Source organism: Molothrus aeneus, chromosome 1 (assembly GCF_037042795.1).
Source record: "Molothrus aeneus isolate 106 chromosome 1, BPBGC_Maene_1.0, whole genome shotgun sequence".
NCBI lineage: Eukaryota > Metazoa > Chordata > Aves > Passeriformes > Icteridae > Molothrus > Molothrus aeneus.
Window position 1 is genome coordinate 104,187,163 of NC_089646.1, and position 18,338 is coordinate 104,205,500.

Here is an 18,338-nt window from a genome sequence, read left to right on the forward strand (position 1 = left end):
TGAATATTTATAAAATCATTGGGTTTTGTTGGTCTGGCTGGACTTCTCTCCCATATGCAGGTTAGTCGTACATATTTCTAAACAAGTACAATTTGGTTCCCTAATTTATTCCTTACTGCTTCAGAGAAAATTCATTTTTGTTTCATACACAACAAAAAAATTTGCTGTGCTTGGAAAAGTATTTTAAAGTATTTTTCTTAACCTGACATGCAAAACTGTAAAGCATTTCTGTCATTTAACCTTAACTGAAAAGAGGAAAAAGCATCACATAAAAAAATAAGGCATAAATTGTCTTTAGTGTCTTCAAGTTCTTGGTTACTGCCTTTTACACTACAGGGTGCAAATGTTTCACTAATGTGAAGATATCCCCAGGTAAGTATTACAGGAATATTACACAGTTAAATCACATTAACCTGGGAAAGGCTTTCAATTACAAATGTGAGAATCTTAAGGGTATTTACCTTCCTGTTTCGAATGAATCCAGTATATATCGCTTCTTTGTTTTTCTCCTTCTTTTCAAAATCCTCTTTAGAAAGGACAAGTTCATGAACATCCTGAGATGCTGCAGGTTTGCTTATCATCTGATTTTATTAAAGAAACAGCATTTAAAATCAAAATAAGACTTAAAATTAACATCATAACATACTTTAATGCTGTGATTAAAAATTAGGAAGTAACAATCTGATTGTGTGCCAACGTTCTAAAATAAAATTAAAGTCAGACATTGACTTACTCTGGCAGACTGTCCCACGAAGAACACTGCTTGCTTGCCTCCAACTCCAAAATATGAGATATCACTATTTAAACTACGAGGCACTGGCAAAGGGCGCACGTATCCTGAGTGATCACTGAGAATAAAAGTGTCTTTAATAAAATTTTTCAAGACAAAAGTAATTAAAAAACCCAAAGATACTTTTGATCTAAAGCTTCTACTAAATTCTTCCTCCTGGCATTTTGTTAAAAAATCCTTCACTTTATACCTTTTAAAACTGCAAGCTTAAAACATATGTGCCTGAAATTCTTGATGTACTCTTTTTAAAAGGATAATGACAGAGTAAGTATTTTCCTAAGTCATCTTATAAAACATTTCTGCCCCTTCTCGCAAACCAAATCTTACTAAATAAAAATGGCTTAAAAAGCAAGCCTGATCTTTCTGACAGCATCCTTTCATAAAATACTTTTAAGTCAAAGTGGAAAATAATGCCAACCAACTATTAAATGCAGACTTGGAGAGATAACATATGCTATCAGTAGTGAAATTCCATGTCTTCTAAGTCACCTTGAACAGCCTTATCTAGTTTAGGAAAACATTTATCTTTAAATCACAACAGTCCCAAATGAAAATAAGGTGCAGATGGTATCCTACTATAATTTAGACCTCTGTTTCCATTAAGTGGTAGTAATCCACAGTTTAAATCGGCATTTTAGGAATACTAAATTTACTAAAGTTGCTTACAGCAATTTCAAAAAGCATTGAATTTCTCTACAAATGACCCAGAATCACTTTTTATGCACATATCTCCAGATGCTTAAAAACACTGACTTTCCATTTGGAGATGTTTTCAATTCCCCCAGCTATATTATCACTTCCCACAACCATATTACTTTTTACACTACCTGCTCATATGACAAAGTAGTTATGACTGAGACTGTAATTATCATCTTCACATTTACGATCCTAGGCTTAAGGTATTTAAAATGTGACCAAAGCTCAAAAACTGTACATAACTGATTTTGTGGGATTTTATACACTAGGATTAAGCCTGGCTGTGCAGGTAGAACATCTCTTAAGAATAGACTCAAAACTGTAAAGTTAATTCATATAAATAGCAAAACCCACCACAGAACCTCCACTTTCTTCTTTAAATGCAAAACATTTATTTTGTGTAGCCTGCATCAAAAAATAAGACATCTCCAGGTATAATTTATAATACATTATACAGAATTAAAATTTAAATAAAAAAAAAGAAAATTTGAACTAAAACCATCTGTTTTGCAGTAGCTTAACAGATATTGAATGTATCATTTAATGCACCACTGAAAGGCTTTCAGGTAAGAGATGAACATGGTACAAAAACCCCTTGCAGGACATAGCATGCCCCAAACTGTATGCAGGCAAGCAAAAGACAGTTTAGAAAAGGTCTCAAGAACAAAAAAATATTCAGAGTATTCAGTGTGTCACAACAATAGAAGAGCAGTTTTGTGTTATAAAGCTTCTCTATTGCCTACTTAGAAAAAGTATGGGTATATTTACGTAATCATAAAATGACAGGGTTTAGCTGAGTGTTGGTATACAGGTATGCCTTAAAAGCATATTTTATGGATCTTTGCAGAACTTGATAATTGTTGTAGAAATATTTAGAACTTGCTAACCTTTCAAAGTCACCTTGTCTTGTAAACTTTGACAATCTATATACAGCCCAGTTGTTAAGCTGTTTAGAAGTCATTCCACTTCCATTATCAATCACAGCAACAGCTGGTTTTCCTTGGGAATCATCAAACAGCTGTTTGGGAAAAGACAAACAAACAGCACAAATCAACAAGGAGCAACAGGAAAAAAAGGATAATGCAAGCTACATCTGAAAACATTGAAGTATTTTTATCTTACCAATTTTATCTGTATACTCCGAATGCCAGTATTTTGAGAGGTAGCTGATAGAGAATTGTCAATCAATTCAGCAAGGGCAAATGCTAAAGAAATTGACGAAAAAACCCTATTAGTGCTCAGAAAACAGACATGCACTTATAGTAGTTTCTTTCAACAATTAGGAAAACACATTACCTAAACACAGACAAGACCTAAGCCCAGTCAGAACAATCAAAATCACATAACATCTTGTTTAAAAAAACAAAACAGCTTTTCTACATGTACTTTATGATTTGTTTCATCACCAAGTCTCTCATATCTCTTAATGGCAATATCACAATTATTAGAAAGAACAATGATAAACCATCTCCTTAACAAAAGACAGATTTGTCCCTTTCACGATTAGAAATTAATTTTTATGATTCATATGTGAGTCAAAAGTACATAAAAATGGACTTTGAATTGTTAAAATATTGAGGGAAGAATGAATTAACTGAAGAAAACTGAATTGAAATTTTGTGGAACACTTAAAACTACAATGTTATTTTTTTATAGAAAACAAAGAAAATTGTAGAAATGGTTGAAGGATTTGGCTGTAAATACAGCCAAATTTCTGTCAGGTCCATGGCAATACACTGCAGAAATAGTCAGGCAAACTATTTGCACAAATTTGTCATTTCTAACCATTAATGCTTGGAGCACTTACCTAATTAGAGTAAAACTACCTAAGTTTACTGGAAAATTGCATTTAATCTGAAAAAAATACATCAAATTCAGATTAACTCAATCTGACTGACCAGCTTTAGTGAACAGACATTTCCAGTCAGTCTCTTTAAAAAGGAAACCTTATTTCCTACAACTTGCAGAGTTCTTCAGAATGCTACAGTGCAATTTACACTGGCCACATACTTCAGACATGTAAAAGAAAACCCTTGAGTATCAGTGTAACACAGCAACACTGAAGCACATGGCATTTTCCCTCAAGCTGTTATCGAAGTACAAAAACTGTTCTGCACTTTTTTGCAACTTTCTTCATTGCAGAGTAGTTGAGCATCAGTTATGTGATCCATATTTACTATTCCATAGCAAAGAACAATGGTCCTTCATCAACACTCAGAATTGGTTAGGCACTGGTTTAGTACTTCAGCCTTCCCCATGTCAGCTGCCCCTAGACCTCCTCACTTCACATTTCATTTATTTAGGGTGCAACTTTTTTTATCATCCTTTTCTAATGTATCAGTAAAACCCTTATTAACCTTCCTCTCATCCCTTGCCAAATTTGCTCCGGCTGTGCCTTAGCGTTCCTGATCTCATCTGTATATTCCCAGGCAATATCCCTGCATTATTCTCTAGCTTGCTTGCTAGCTATTATTGCTATATTATTCTCTAGCTTGCTATTATTCTATAGCTTGCTTCCACCAGCTGTGCAATTCTCTCCTGTGTTTCAGTGTGACCAGGAGGTCTTTACTCAGCCATGCTATTCTCCTGCCTTCTACACCCGATTTCTTCCACATAGAAATCAATAGTTATTGTGCTCTGAAAAGTCATTTAAGCAACTGCAAGCACTCTTCTACTCCTTTATCCCCAAGGGTGTTTCCGGGTGTCCCATGAACCACACCCTTTAACATCCTTTAACAACTGAAAGGTCTTTTCCTAAGGTTTAGAGTCCTTACAATACTTTACACTTGCCTATATAATCAAATTCCACCAGGATGTGGTTGCTACAGACCATGCCCAGCTTGGCCTTTCCAGTCAGTTTCTCTGTATTGGAAAGCCACAGGTCCACTACTGGCTGCTGGCAGGAATAAAGCACATATCTCCACAGAACGCTTGCTCTGAGTGGCCTTACACAGCAATTCCTGTGCACAGGGATGGGTGTACCACTGACTCAACAGTACCACCAAACCCGAACCAAAATAGTGCTTTTGCTGGGGCACAGAACAAATGATGTGCACAAAGAGGAAAGGGGAAAGATTGGTCCTTAAAAATAACAGCTGCTATTTATAAACATTTTTTATATTGCTTTAAAACAACAGGAATGGTATGATGCTTGATTCTTGATATTTTTTGGATTTTTTTCCTGTGCAATTTTGAACCTGCTGTACCTTTGAACTACATAGTACTTAGAAGGTAATCACAGCCACAGACAGAATTTTCAGAGAAGCCATGAACAGAAAGTAATTTATTCAATAAAACAATACAAAATGCTGGTCACATATTTCATGCACCACTTAGATAAAAACTGATTAAAGCAGCATCTTTTTAAAGAAATACTTGCTCTTGTTGGTAAGTTAAGCCCTGTAGCACCCCAGATGGGAGGGCACAAAACGTTCTATAGTAGCTCACACAAAAACCGTTCATGAAATTCAAACACAAAGTCTACAGTTTAGTACAGGAGACAAAAAAACTGATAACACAAATGCTGACCTGTCTGAATGACATGCACAAGATTATTCAGGCTAAAGTTATTTTACTTCTAAAATACTCAAACTTCTTGAACAAGTATTTGAGAAGATATCTCTATAAATCTGGATCCTTAGGTGGCTACTTTTAATAATTTTTAGAAGAAAAATTTATATAAAGAACACATTAATTTTTGTTTTGCAGTTAGGACTATTTTTTAGCAGCTATAATTTTAAGTTGAACTGCTCATAACCACATTATATTCATATAAACATCATTTACACAAGATTACTTTTGCAGGTACTTACGCAAAGGATTTTGGCCCTCGCTGGCATAGTACTCGTACATGCCACTTTTGACGAGTGTGTCATAGTGGGGCAGAAAGTCAATTCGCTCCTTGGTTGCCAAAAGCAACATTTGATCAACTGACTGCAGCAGATATAAAGTAACTCCATCGTGAACAAGCTCGCCTGCAGTGAAGATGAAATGCAAAGTACATTGAAGAGCACTGCATCAGGCAACTTCTGCTCTCAAAACAAGTACGGGCTTAGCTGCAGGTAATCTGTGTATTGTCCTAGGCATTGCCTGTTCAGCATTTAACAACAACTACATTTAAATTAATATCTTTTCACATTTCCAAGCTTTAGAATGCAAGTTTTCTCAGGTGATAGCTATGTACATATAATTTTTTCCTATCATTTACAGACTTTGTGAAAGAAAATACTTAGTATAACTGTCATCATATGAACTCATCAAAATCATGCTTTTGAAAATAATTTTTAAACAATTTTTGGCAAACTATTACAGGATTTGTACTTTCAGTTAATTACTGTATATCATAGAGCACAAACAGTTATCATGTTACCTTTATGGCCAATATAAGAAATAACTGTAATTATTTTGTCATCTAAGATACTTACTGAAGTTATCTTCAGAGATTTCCTTCCTATTTGTTGTGGTGATAACAAAGATTTCATCAGAAGGTATGCCAAATGCCTATAAAATTGAAGGTTATTTAGTTATGATAACTAAGTAGTCCAAAAACTATTCAGATACATAAAAAAAAAAAAAGGCACAGTCTATTTACTTTGTCACAAGCTACTGGTGAGTAATCACATAATCTCTTAGAACACGGTTGAACTTAGGATCACTTATTTTCTCAATTTAGCCAAATCTGTTCATACTAGGGTGGTTTGCTCTTTTACCTGCATAAAAGAAAAATATGCTCTAGTGAGCAACAGGAATTTTAAGGAGGAAGAACTGTCCTACAGATAACCCCCTTGAGGGCAGAGGAACAAGACTGTGAAACTACAATAACAATAGTTATGATCTAGAGGGTGTCCCATATTTGACTGCACTCCTAAGACACCAAACCAACCTAATATTTCTTAACGTTGGATATTAAAGTCTTTGTTCTTCAATTATATCATACATCTGAAAAAAAAATAAAGATTTCTTTCAGAAAAATTCTTTACTGTTAAAATACTGAAGTTTATTTTTCTGAACATAAACAATCTTTGCCACTTTCATGCCTTCTTCTGAATGTGTTTACTGTAGCTTTAGACTTTTTATCTTGCTTTCTACATGCATTCAAATGCTTCTACTTTTGCTTTCATTTTTACACCCTGATGATCAACACTAATCTCTTTCCCAAAATAATAAAATAAATATCTGTACCTTCTCCTGCCTTTCCAGTCTTTGAAACTCAAATAAAAGTCAACCCTGGTCTCATCAAACTCCATCAACCCAGTCAGTCTTGCAGTGAAAACTCAGATAAGTACTTTATGCATTTCTACCCAGATTCTTCCCTGAAGGAAGCTCTAGCATTCTCTGTAGCAGCTTGCCCTCATCATTTCCCACATCTCTCTTTCCATCCCTATTACTCAGACTCATGAAAATATTTTTAAACACTACTTATGGTTTCATTAAGAGCCTACTTTCCATATTTCAGTTACTTTCTCCCTGTGACCACATTAAAGTTACAGTTATTATCCATCAGCAAAATTAGAAAAAATGGTGAACTTCTCATAGCATTTGGTGCAAGTGAAACTAATGCAGATGACAGAGACTGATATTCAGACTTAAGAACCCAAAGTAATATTTTTAACTCTTCTGAATTCAGATCACTTCAATTTTACCTCTCACATTACACAAAATTCCACATAGCAAATCTGTACAGGAAAAACTATAAAACTGCTGAGAGCAAGAAAAGTAAGCATTAAAATATATGGATTTTTAAAAACTAACACCTTACAGTGCATTTGAGGCCAGTGGTTAATAGAGAGTAACTGTAGAGTTTTACATTTGAAAGCACAGACAAGCATCTTTCCCTCCAGCTATAGCTACAGCTTCCTTGTTTTCTCACTCTCCCAAAGGCTCTTCTCCTCTCACACTATTATGAAGAGTGCAGTATTTACTTTAAGGCAGCAAAAAGTTAGGATCAGCTAGTGCATGTACAAGGCAGCAGCCTGCTATGGAAGCAGGGGCAGCCTCATCCTTCTGGTCCTCCCCCCCATTCCATGGGAGAGCCTCAATTAAACCAACCCAAACAGCCTGGCAGGCTATGCTTTAATTTCCTGCGCGAACCCAGCATTTCAGCATCCACTGGCAGCAGGTCCTTTCCACTTCACCAACTACTAGGTAGGTACACAGACCAAGTTTGGCAGTCTGGACTGCAGATTACTGTTTTTTCTTGTCCATGCCATGGTTTGACTGGCCATATCCTTTGTAAACTTTGGGAATTACTCAGTTTGAATGCTTCACTTCTATATAAGACTTACTTGTTTTACTTCCCCCTCCCTCTCTCCTACATTCTTGGTTATCCTAGTCCCTGTCTCTTCCCACTATGCCAGGTAGCAGTGAAGCAGCTGGACAGCTGTGCCAGTATGTGGATCTGATTTCCAGAATGAGAAGCTGCTGGTCATTCCTGAATTAAAGTGAACCTACTGGGCAATTTACTTGTACAGTTGGCAATTTCCATTCAGTTCCAACAGACAATGTTTGGTCAAATGTTTAATTTCTCAGTAAGATTTGTGCATGTAAGAGATATCATGTTATCTTCTGTTGGTAAGAAGTTCCGGTTTCACTGCCATGTCTTTTTCAGCCTAGCATGGTGCCCTTTTCCAAGTAAGTACTGAAGATGTACACAACACAATTTGATAAGATTCAGACCCAGAAACACATTCATACAATAAATCTGTGAGTTATTCTATGATAATCCAGACACACAACCATGATGAAGCTTTCACTGTCACCAAAATCTGCAAGAGTACAATCACTATGCTCAGAAACACCTGTGCACATTCACAGTGAAAGCATGTTTGGAGGTTACTGTGTTCAAACAACTAAGTGAAAGCTTTTATCTTTTTGTATACAAAAGAAGAGACGTTGGGAAAAAAAAAAAGACACAAACTTCAAATAAATCCACAACCTAGAAAAGGCAGACATGTGAAAAGGCAAGGATCCCTAAACTGTTGGTTACATATTATCACTTCATGCAAACTCAAGAGTTAAAATAGTACAAAGATGAACTGTTATGTGCATAGAGAAGAGAAAAATTACACCAAAAGCCTAAGAAGTATAGATTATGTCAACAAACCAAAATTTTAATATTCTGGGAAAACAACCATAGCTGTTGAATGAAAATCAAATTAGTTGCTAAACCACACTTGGAAGCATGCTGAGCGTACGCTGCCAGGCTTTGATGTCAGAGAGCTGTAGGGGTGACCAGTGTGAGAAGAGGCAATCAATTGCCCTGAGACAGCCATAGCCAGTTCCAGATAGCTCTCAAATCCATGGAAATAACTCACTCCTCCCCCAAATTTCCACCAGAAGGGCACATGGTGCTTCTGCTCTAACTTATCAGGGAAGACATAGAAGAGACAAAAGAGAAGCAACAGAGGAGATGCATCAGGAGACACTGCCCAGGACAGACCCATTGAAAGGATGTTCTCCACACCAGGGCAGGGAGGGTCCCAAAGCTGCTGAGGGCCATGGAGGACTCACATCAGGGCACAGAACTTCCTCTCTCTGTCCTCCTACTCCCATGGAGCTGAGACCTATGGCAATTCATCATAACAGGAAAACAAACAGTATGAGCAGCAGAATAAAGCCCCGAACATGCCCTGATGTCTCACACCACCTGTTGCCTAACCAAAGGAATTGGGATTGACCATGAGATGTGCATTGGGAGAACAAGGACAAATTAAACTAGGAATGAAAAGAATGGTGTATGACAGAAGATGAGTTTGGAAGAGGGGAAGGAAATGCATCACTTCTCTAAGTGATTAATTTCCCCCACAATCAATCATCACAAGTTTGTATTAACAGGCAATAAGTCAAATTAAGAAAAACAAAACCCCTGAGTTTACCCTGCTTTGCACACAGCAGGATATCAATCCTTAAACCCATGGAATGACACAGACGCAAAAAAAGCTGCCTGTACAAACAAGAAAAATGCCCTCCTTGTAACTGGAGGATCAGTCTGGAGCACCACCTATGTTTAATGATAAATAAAGTTAATAGCTCTCAACCTGCTGGTAGATGTTTATGACATGAGATTAATACAATGCTAAAGGAGTTTGAGACAATGTCACATGCCCAAGAAGCTTTCAGCAGAGCACTTTACAGGTATGACACATGAAAGCGTGAATGAACTGGTGGTATCTTTAACCTTTAAGTCTGAATCAAGAAGCAAGGTTCAGTTTATGTACCAGCTTCAGTCACAGGTTTTCTTCATAAACCAAAAAAAACCCGACAAACCTCAAAACAAAAACACAACCCCTCAAACCATAGATAACTCCTCAGCAGCTTACACTTTAAACAGGCCTCTGTTTCTTTTCTCTTTCACATATGAGCACAAAAGCTCAAAAGTTTTACTGCTACTTGATCTACACACACACAGCAAGTCTTACCTGCCTACTGAGCCAACTAAAACACTCAACAGGAAGTCAACTTAGATTTTGCCTCTGGATTTACTATCTGCCTTGGAAAAGGTGCTCAAAGAACAAATATTTAATTTAGTGTGTGCACCACCACCGCTAGCAGTCACATGAATAGGCTTGAGGCGGTAAGTGAAGGAGAAATAACATGCTGTAAGGACAGAGTCATTGGCCCACTTCCTCTGCTCCTCCTGGTGTTGACTTTTAAAACTGAAGGAATAGAACACTCTCCAACATGACAAAGGTAGAACAGTGAAGCCAAGACTACAATATCTTCAGAAAAGATGTTTAACCCCTTGGAATCCAAACCTTTCCAACACAAACAGTTGTTCCCTACAATATGCAACTTCTGTACCCTTAAAATTCTGCATCCTCTGACCGTAACCAATCCAAGCAGACAGCACATGAGAATAATGAGAATAAATGGCTGCAGGCCTTAGTGATGCAGCCAAAGGATAACAGAGACATAACATCCATGGAGTCACCTTCCACATCCAAGAAGTATTTTTTCTGACTGCTACAACTGTACTGCCAATGCAAACCTCTAAAGGGGAACCTGAACTGTATTAGTTAAACATAAAGAAATTTGATAATGTCATTTTCAATGCTCTCCTTCATAGTTATACACTTAGTGACCCAACATGGCAAAAGGCAAAATAGCTTTTAAAGTATTTCAAATTGATCCAGCAGCTGCTTTACAAAAACTTGTCCAGGAATCTGAAAATATGAAGCTAAGAGCCACATCCCAACACTGAGAAGGCTGTAGCCTTCTCTAATTTTGCACCGATTAACTGAATATCCCATGCTATTTACCAAATTATCATCTGAAAGACATGCATTTATCGGTTAATCAGCCCACTTAATGAAGATTTATCAGTCCAAATTGAGAGAAATCTCTTACATCAACAAATGGATGAAATGATAGTACTCATTTAAGGGAAACTATTTCATTCTCAAATCCCAGATTTTCAAGCCAAGAACTGTCTTTTGTATCATCTCTCTCAATTATTCATACAGCTATATAATATTAAGGTAATTAATAGAAGTAGCAGATATGAAAACTAAAATATAAAAAGATTAAGTGGAGACCTTGCTGGAAGTATATAAGAACAACTGTATGTGCCTCCTAAGAATGCTAATCAAATAAACTTTTCCAATCCACTGTTAGGACAGTTCTCAACACAATGACAACTTGCTGAGGATGTCTTAGTGAGGACCTGGGACTAAGCACTCATGGTAGCAGGGCAGGATGATAACAGTCATCTCCAATCATAATCTCAATAAGCTTCCCTAATGTCACAACACAAACTCATATATAATTGGACACCAACAAAGAGGAATCCAAAAGTCTCTAGAAAAGCAGGTAAAATTAAAAATAAAGGTAGAAATTATTTCTAAGCATTTCTTAGAGCTAAAATCAAAAAATTATATATTACAGAAATACACAGGAGCCCATATCTTCTGGTCAAATGGTTTTTAGAGACTATCTGCAGACAAAAACTAGCAATGAACTCTAACGCTCTAAAAATATTTTCCAACCATCCTTTATTGACAGCACCATCTCCATCTAAAGAACAAATTACAGAGGATAACATTTGCAGAACTTCAAGGTCCTTGTCCTCAGTCATACTTAAAAGCTTCACTACTTTCAGAAGTTCAGTTGATACACTTCTAAATATTTACGAAAAGTAATCAATAAAAGGTGTTAAGAAGTTAAGAACTAAGAGTTTAACAGAAACACTTAGAACATTGCTATGTATCACAAGATTCAGTAATAGAATAGGTTTTTGAGGTGCCTTAAAGTTTTATCACAATTTTGATGGAAAAAGAGAAAAAAAGAAAAGAGGCAAATGGTTTGACACAACATCTCTACAGAAGTCACAAGTGTATTTGTCCAGAATGATGCACTAACTCAGACATCTTTTCAAGATGTGCAACTTTTAGCAAGCAGAAAGAAGCTTGGGACCCCAGAATTTCTACAAAGAGCATGTTACTACACTTAGTCTGAGTCTAGACAGTAACTTCCACAAGACCTTCACAAACTACCATGTCTAAAATCACAATCACAAATACTCAGTGCAGCTATCAGCCAAAATTTGAACATTAACTTCATGCCAGCTTCTCCTACCAAAATACTTTGTATGGCACCACTTCTTAAATGAACAAGAATTCAGAAACCACTCTTCAAAACCAAAAAATATTTAGTCACATCTAACAACTGCACCTGGATAACTAATCCTAAAGACTGCAGGTACTCTTCATGTGACTGTGTTGCCAACACTTGAATTTGACCAGGAACTTACAAGCCACTCAGCTTTCCAAATCAACTGATGCACATAAGGCTGTACCTAAGTGCACAAAGGTAGGCAAACTGCATCCTTCTTCCCATCAAAACATCAGTAACAATTTGAGTGAATTCTGCAATACAGTGTGATAGTGCTGAAAAAAAATTTACAGCATTGCTGCATCGTACAGTATTTCCAGCAGTGTCTTTAAAAATCAAGGAGAAACTTGCTTTGCATATGCATAGCATGTTTAAAATAAATCTATTCTTAGTTTCTGGTTACACAGAATTGCTAAAATTGCTAAACAAACATAGGGCTTAAAATACAAAAATACAATTATTGCAAGATGGACTGATTTTATCATTAATGGAAGTATCTCTATTAAGCATTTATCAGAATGATGTTTTGGTGATACAAACTTGCAGAAGTTCCTAATATTTTTTCTTTGATTGCAAATAATTTGATTATACTTCATTTATTATGCACTGTAAGCAAATATTCACCAAAATTTTCACTTATTTCTTGTCTTGATTTGATATTACACTTATGCTTATTTTCCACACACCATCTTAATGAATATCCTTTTCTGATTCTTGGCTCATTGAGACATTGGAATTTATTTGGGTGGATTGGCAAAATCTATTTAAATATCTATTTAAATAGTAAGTAGGTTAGGATACAACGGGAAGCTCGACAAAAGACTAAAAGCAAAAAATATTGTTTTATTGTGATACTTGTTGATATTTAATTACAGATAATTACTTTTTATACAGATTACAGATCTATGCTTTCTTTTTTTTTTACACAAGGAGATCACAACAATGAGGAGAAGCTTCAGAAGAACTAAGGAAGCATTTACCAATGACTTTGGATCCTATACAAGTAGTAACCCTAATCTTAGTACCATTAACTGTCTTCAGACTGGTAGTTCACCTCAAAGCCTCTTAAAAATCCCTTCACACATGGCAAAACTTCTGTGCAGTTTCCAGCCCAGACACCTTTCTGCTATCAAAGGAGCATAACCTCTCTAAGTGACTGAAGGATTTCTGCCATCCCAGCAACAAACTGAAGGGTTTCAGTTCCACTGTGCACCGGGATAAGGTGAGCAAGGAATTTCAGATTAGCTGCCAACAGTTTAGCTACATTTTGCTTACTGCTACTAAGTATTTTTGAATTATACTCTAAACATCAGGACAAGCAGTAGGGTACAGACCTAACAGAAGACAACAATAAGGAGCACAAGAAACAGTACTGCCAAGAAGAAGCAAAAGAAGCAACACACAGCATTTAATGCCCTTATTCACCTTAAAACTTCATGATTCTGTAGACTGAAATTATATGACTGCTCCACATGGGCACAAACTGAATACTCAAGCTAGTATTATTCTTAATTAAGAGCTTTCTACTTTAGGATTGATCACTACAAGGATGAAGAACGAAGACCATATAAGCTCCACCCTCTTATAAGATTTTTTTCCCTAAATCTTCCCTCCTGCAACACTGAGAATGAAAGGCTAATTTATCAGTATATAAAGCCACTTCCAACTACACAGACATGTATTAACTACTTATGGGATAGTAAAAAACCAAAAATTTGCTTAAAACCCCCTCCCAAAATTTCAAAAATTAATTAAGAATATTTTAGTTATTATAGAGGAATATTTTATATGACAACAGACACGACATGCATAAGCTCCTAAATCAGCCTCTGAAGTGGCTGAATCAATTCTGCTCCACAAACAAGAAAATACCTTCTCTCTGCATTATGAAAAAAAATCCCTAAGTCTCAGAAGTAGCAGCCCAAGACCATGCCTTCAGGTACTTAAGTTTCTCAATTCAGGATCATCGCATACCACAATCAGGTTTAATTTCATAATTTTTTTGTAGGATTTGACTCCTATACATACACATCTACCCAGAAGAATTCTCTTGTGCCATAGGAAAACGTTCACAACATAAATAGTTCCAACAGCTTAATATTTCTGGCATCCTTGTCAGCCATGGCCATGTGGGAGCACCTTTGCTGCTACACTCACATCATTCAGTTGTACAACAAATTTCCAATCAAAGTCCATTGAAAGCTGAGCCTGTACTGAGGCTGAGCCACCAGACGGAGACCCGTGGAAACAACACTGCTACATACTTGGTATCTGCCCAATCAAGCAGTCTGACAGTGCCTAACAGCTTTAATTGTCTAAAAGTGACTACAACATTCCACTTCACCTTAGTTTGAACTAACTCAAAATCCACTTAACAAAAGAATTGTTCTTCCTGAGCTTTCATCACTTCCCTGCTGTTTTCAGCACCACGAACCTAGGAAAGTCTGTCCCAAGCCGATGAACCCATTCATCACTTTCTCCTAAAAGTAATTAGTTGCAACTTTCGAGATGCCAGAAATGGAGAACTTTGGAGTACAACCAAATTTACAAAGCTCTTGGAGCACTGAGATGCCAAAATGTTCTTTCAGAAGTCCTAGAACTTGTATATTGTTGGTGTGGGAGACATGAGATAGCAAACATCCCAACCCTCTGCCTGTCCAGTTTTCACTGTACCAACATTTAGAGGTCATGCCAATCCACCTGCCTCAGCATTTTTTCAGAGTCAGATGCCCCACATATTAGATGATGACAGTTCCAAAGTGCAAAGAGTCATTACACTGAAAGTAGCAGTGACAGAGGCATCTCTGACCACACTCACCGATGGTAAATGTTATAGGTAAAAATTAAGTTATGTTAAATTAGGGTATAGTTCAATTATATTGTATTAATTATGTTATATTAATTGTATTATGTTAAGGGGGGGTCTGATTAGAATGTTCTAGGAGAAGGGTCCAGGGTTTGGTGGAACATTGGTCTGGTGGGGCAAGGAGACGTCAAAGAGGGATTGGAATCATTTGAAGCCCTGCAGAAATGCTCGGTCCAGAATGAAAGGCGTTAAAGACCAAAGAGAAGCCTGGAAATGGACCAATCACCGCGCGGATCCAAAATGGACCAATCCTGGACTCAAAGGGGGCTATAAATGGGGGGAGCTGGGTTGGGTCAGGGTTCTTCTTTTTGGATACTTGTTTTGTGGGGAGAACCCAGTGCACTTGGGGTTAGCGCACTGTTCTGGTTTTGGCTCGCTGTGTGGGTGCCTGGCTTATCCTGGGTACTCCATTCCTTGCAGCTATTTTAATAAACGAGAACCTCTTTCTCCAGAGAAAGTTTGGCCTCATTCATATTCATAACAGTAAACACATTATTGGAGAAGGTCTTTCTCTAAGAGAATAATCAGCTGAGGTTCTTGCTGCATAAGTTTGTAAGAGCACAGACTCTGTTATCCTCAACACGCAAAACAGCCACCAGGACTGGTGACAAGGCTTGTAATACTAAACATAGTAAAAAAACTATACTTGAAAATTTTACTTTCACAGGCAGCACATTCAAACACAGCAAGGTCTGCTTTGCAGCATCAGGCTTCTCAAACGCTCAGCTGCCCATGCGAGAAGTCTGCCTAACAGCATTAAGGTACCAACTTCAAAACATCAATACGTTTCTCTGGTAAAAAAAATCCCCAAAGATGTTTGTACCCGAGATCTGTCACAGCTGGTGATGATGGCTTAGTACTGCAAATATGCCAAAAGCTCTGTGAACTGAACACCATGTCGACGTATGGAAACATTAAGTCACTGGAGTGTGGAGTATATGTAAAAAAACCCAGAAAAGACAGACTCCATTCTAGAACAAATTGTAAATTAGTGTTAAACTCAGCCTGTCGATAAAGTACAAAATTAAGAGAAAGAGGGGTGGGTTCATCAGGTACATATTTGCCTCAACTACTGAAAATACTTAGTGTTCTTGAGCTCATCTGCTAGGTGCAGTTGTATCTATTAAGACAATTCTAGAAGAAAATTATCTAACACTCATAAATTACTCACAGGAGATACAAACCCTTGGAAGGTCATGAACCCACCCTACTGTCTAGCTTCTCAGAATGTTACACTGTAGTGTATTCATGTCTTTATCGGGCACTGATCAGACAAAGCAATATGCTAACACTCCACAACCCCTTTATTTATGAGTACAGAATCAAAAAGGCTGGAAAAGACTTCCCAGTCTTCCAAGACTTCACACTCTCTAAACCATATCATATCACAAAGTACCACCTCTACTCCTTTTTTGGACACTTCTAGGGAAGATGACTCTGCCATGGCTATGCCATTTTGGACACAGAACTCTGCAATCACAAGTGACAGCTATCCCTGCTGACACTGGCAACTCAAAGCTTCCATCACAGTAGGAAGCCATTACATGAAACACTGTCCAGACACAGAACAATTTATACATTACTTATTTAGTTATTTTTTTCTCAATAAATATTTTGCCTGTATCTTATATATAATTATTATCACATATAATTATATTAATTATATATTTCATAATGATATAGTTATATTACATATAAAAGTAATACTTCGTAGTACTTACATTGTTCATAAATAATCGATACATTTTTATAATATTTAGAAATAATTCTATTTATTAAAATGTAAAACAGGTATTTATTATATCACATCAATATGTAAAAAATAGAATTTACATGCTTCAAAACGAAGTGCAAATTATACTGGATAAAGAAATTAAAATTAAATTTTTTATCAGACTAAATTAGTACAGAAATTCAGAGCTGATTTTCCTGCGCATTTCACATGGTAAAACACGCAGGCAGCTAAGAGGTTTATGGCATTTACCACTCGCTCAGAAAACGAAACCATGATAGAAACGGGCGATGCCTACTGGCAGCGCCAGCAAACTGCTGGAACAGCCCGTACGCGGAAAACAATCTCCACCTTCCCGAGCTGTGAAGACAGAGTAAGTTTCGTTTCGCGTTACGACAGAGAAAAAGAACCGAAAGGACACGCGACAGGCAAAGGCGCCGCCAGACACGGTATTTAAATGGCAGCCACCGCTGGAGACGGGAAACGGCGCTCATCGCCAACACTTCGGACAGCAGAAACAGAGCCACAGAACCACCTGGGTTGGAAGCGACCTGTGAGACCCCCGAGCCGGCGCTGCGACCGAGCACCAACCACCGCGTCAGCTACAAACGCCCTCCGGAGCGCGGCACCGCGCCCGCCGCCGCCGCTCCCCGAGCGGGGGCGCTCGGGGGCCGCTCGCTGCCTTCCCGCCCGCCGGCAGGGGCTGCTCCCGCCGCCGCCCCGCACCGGCCTCTCGGGCTGCGGGAGAAAGGCGACGGCGACGGGGCCGCCGCGGGCTCTCCGCCATGGCCGCCCATCTATCCCGGCAACAAAGCTGGCGGGCAGACGGCGGGCGCGGCGGCCCCCGAGCAGGCTGTGACACCTCCGCCTCGCCCCGGCCGCCCCCCAGCCCCAGCGCCTCAGGGACGGACGCTCACTAGTGAAACAACGCCACCGGCGCGCCCGACGCGCCCGCCCTGCCGCGTACCTGGCAGACGGCGCTGCGGAAAGCGCGGTAGTTGTCCTTGCCGTAGCTGAGCACTTTCTCGTCCGGGTCCGCCTGCTCACGGCGCCGGTCGAAGAGGAACACGGTGCGGTCCCCGTTGCCGCGAGGGGTCAGCAGCGCCGGCCTGCGAGATGCGCGGCCACCTCCCGCCGCTGCTGCCATGTTGGGGAGCTGAGGAGACTGAAACCGTCCTGCAGCGATGGCGGCAGCGACGCCTGCTGCTGCCGGGCCCGCCAGCGCCCCCGCCCGGCAAAATACGTCCCGGCAGGGGAAGGAGGAGGCGGAGCCGGCCCGGAAGCTGGGGAAGCAGGCGCCGTGGAAGCCCGGAAGGAGAGGGTGGGAGTGAGGGAAGGAGAGGGACGGCGATAACTGCGCTGGCCATACGGAGTAGTGCCAGGGGCGCGGGGCAGGCGGGTGGGAAGGGCCTGGAAACAAATGCGCCACTTTGGCGGTGTGATCTCGGAATGAGTTAGCGCCCTCCGCCTCGTGCCACTTCCGCCGCCGGGTAGAGCAGGATCGGGATCGGGATCGTCATCGTCGCTGTAGAAAGCGCAGGCGGGGTGGGTCATGGCAGCGCATGCTGCGCCCGTGTTCGCGGCCCGCCGGCCGTTGCGAGCGGTGGCGCGGGAGCCGCCGCGCGAGGGGACCGGCGGGCGCGCTC

At 39.2% G+C, this 18,338-nt stretch overlaps 1 protein-coding gene across 1 annotated transcript in view; it reads right to left on the reverse strand.

Moving 5' to 3' along the window:
- SMCHD1 (structural maintenance of chromosomes flexible hinge domain containing 1) overlaps positions 1-17,839 on the reverse strand; it is a 68,438-nt gene extending 50,599 nt beyond the window's left edge. Inside the window, exons 1-7 of the mRNA XM_066546339.1 lie at positions 17,660-17,839; positions 5,911-5,986; positions 5,299-5,460; positions 2,609-2,691; positions 2,374-2,504; positions 734-848; positions 462-581 (exon numbers count right to left, since the gene is read on the reverse strand). Of these exons, the coding sequence (XP_066402436.1) occupies positions 462-581; positions 734-848; positions 2,374-2,504; positions 2,609-2,691; positions 5,299-5,460; positions 5,911-5,986; positions 17,660-17,839 (867 nt within the window). The remainder of the gene's footprint in view (positions 1-461; positions 582-733; positions 849-2,373; positions 2,505-2,608; positions 2,692-5,298; positions 5,461-5,910; positions 5,987-17,659) is intronic.
- Between the last annotated feature and the right edge of the window lie 499 nt (positions 17,840-18,338).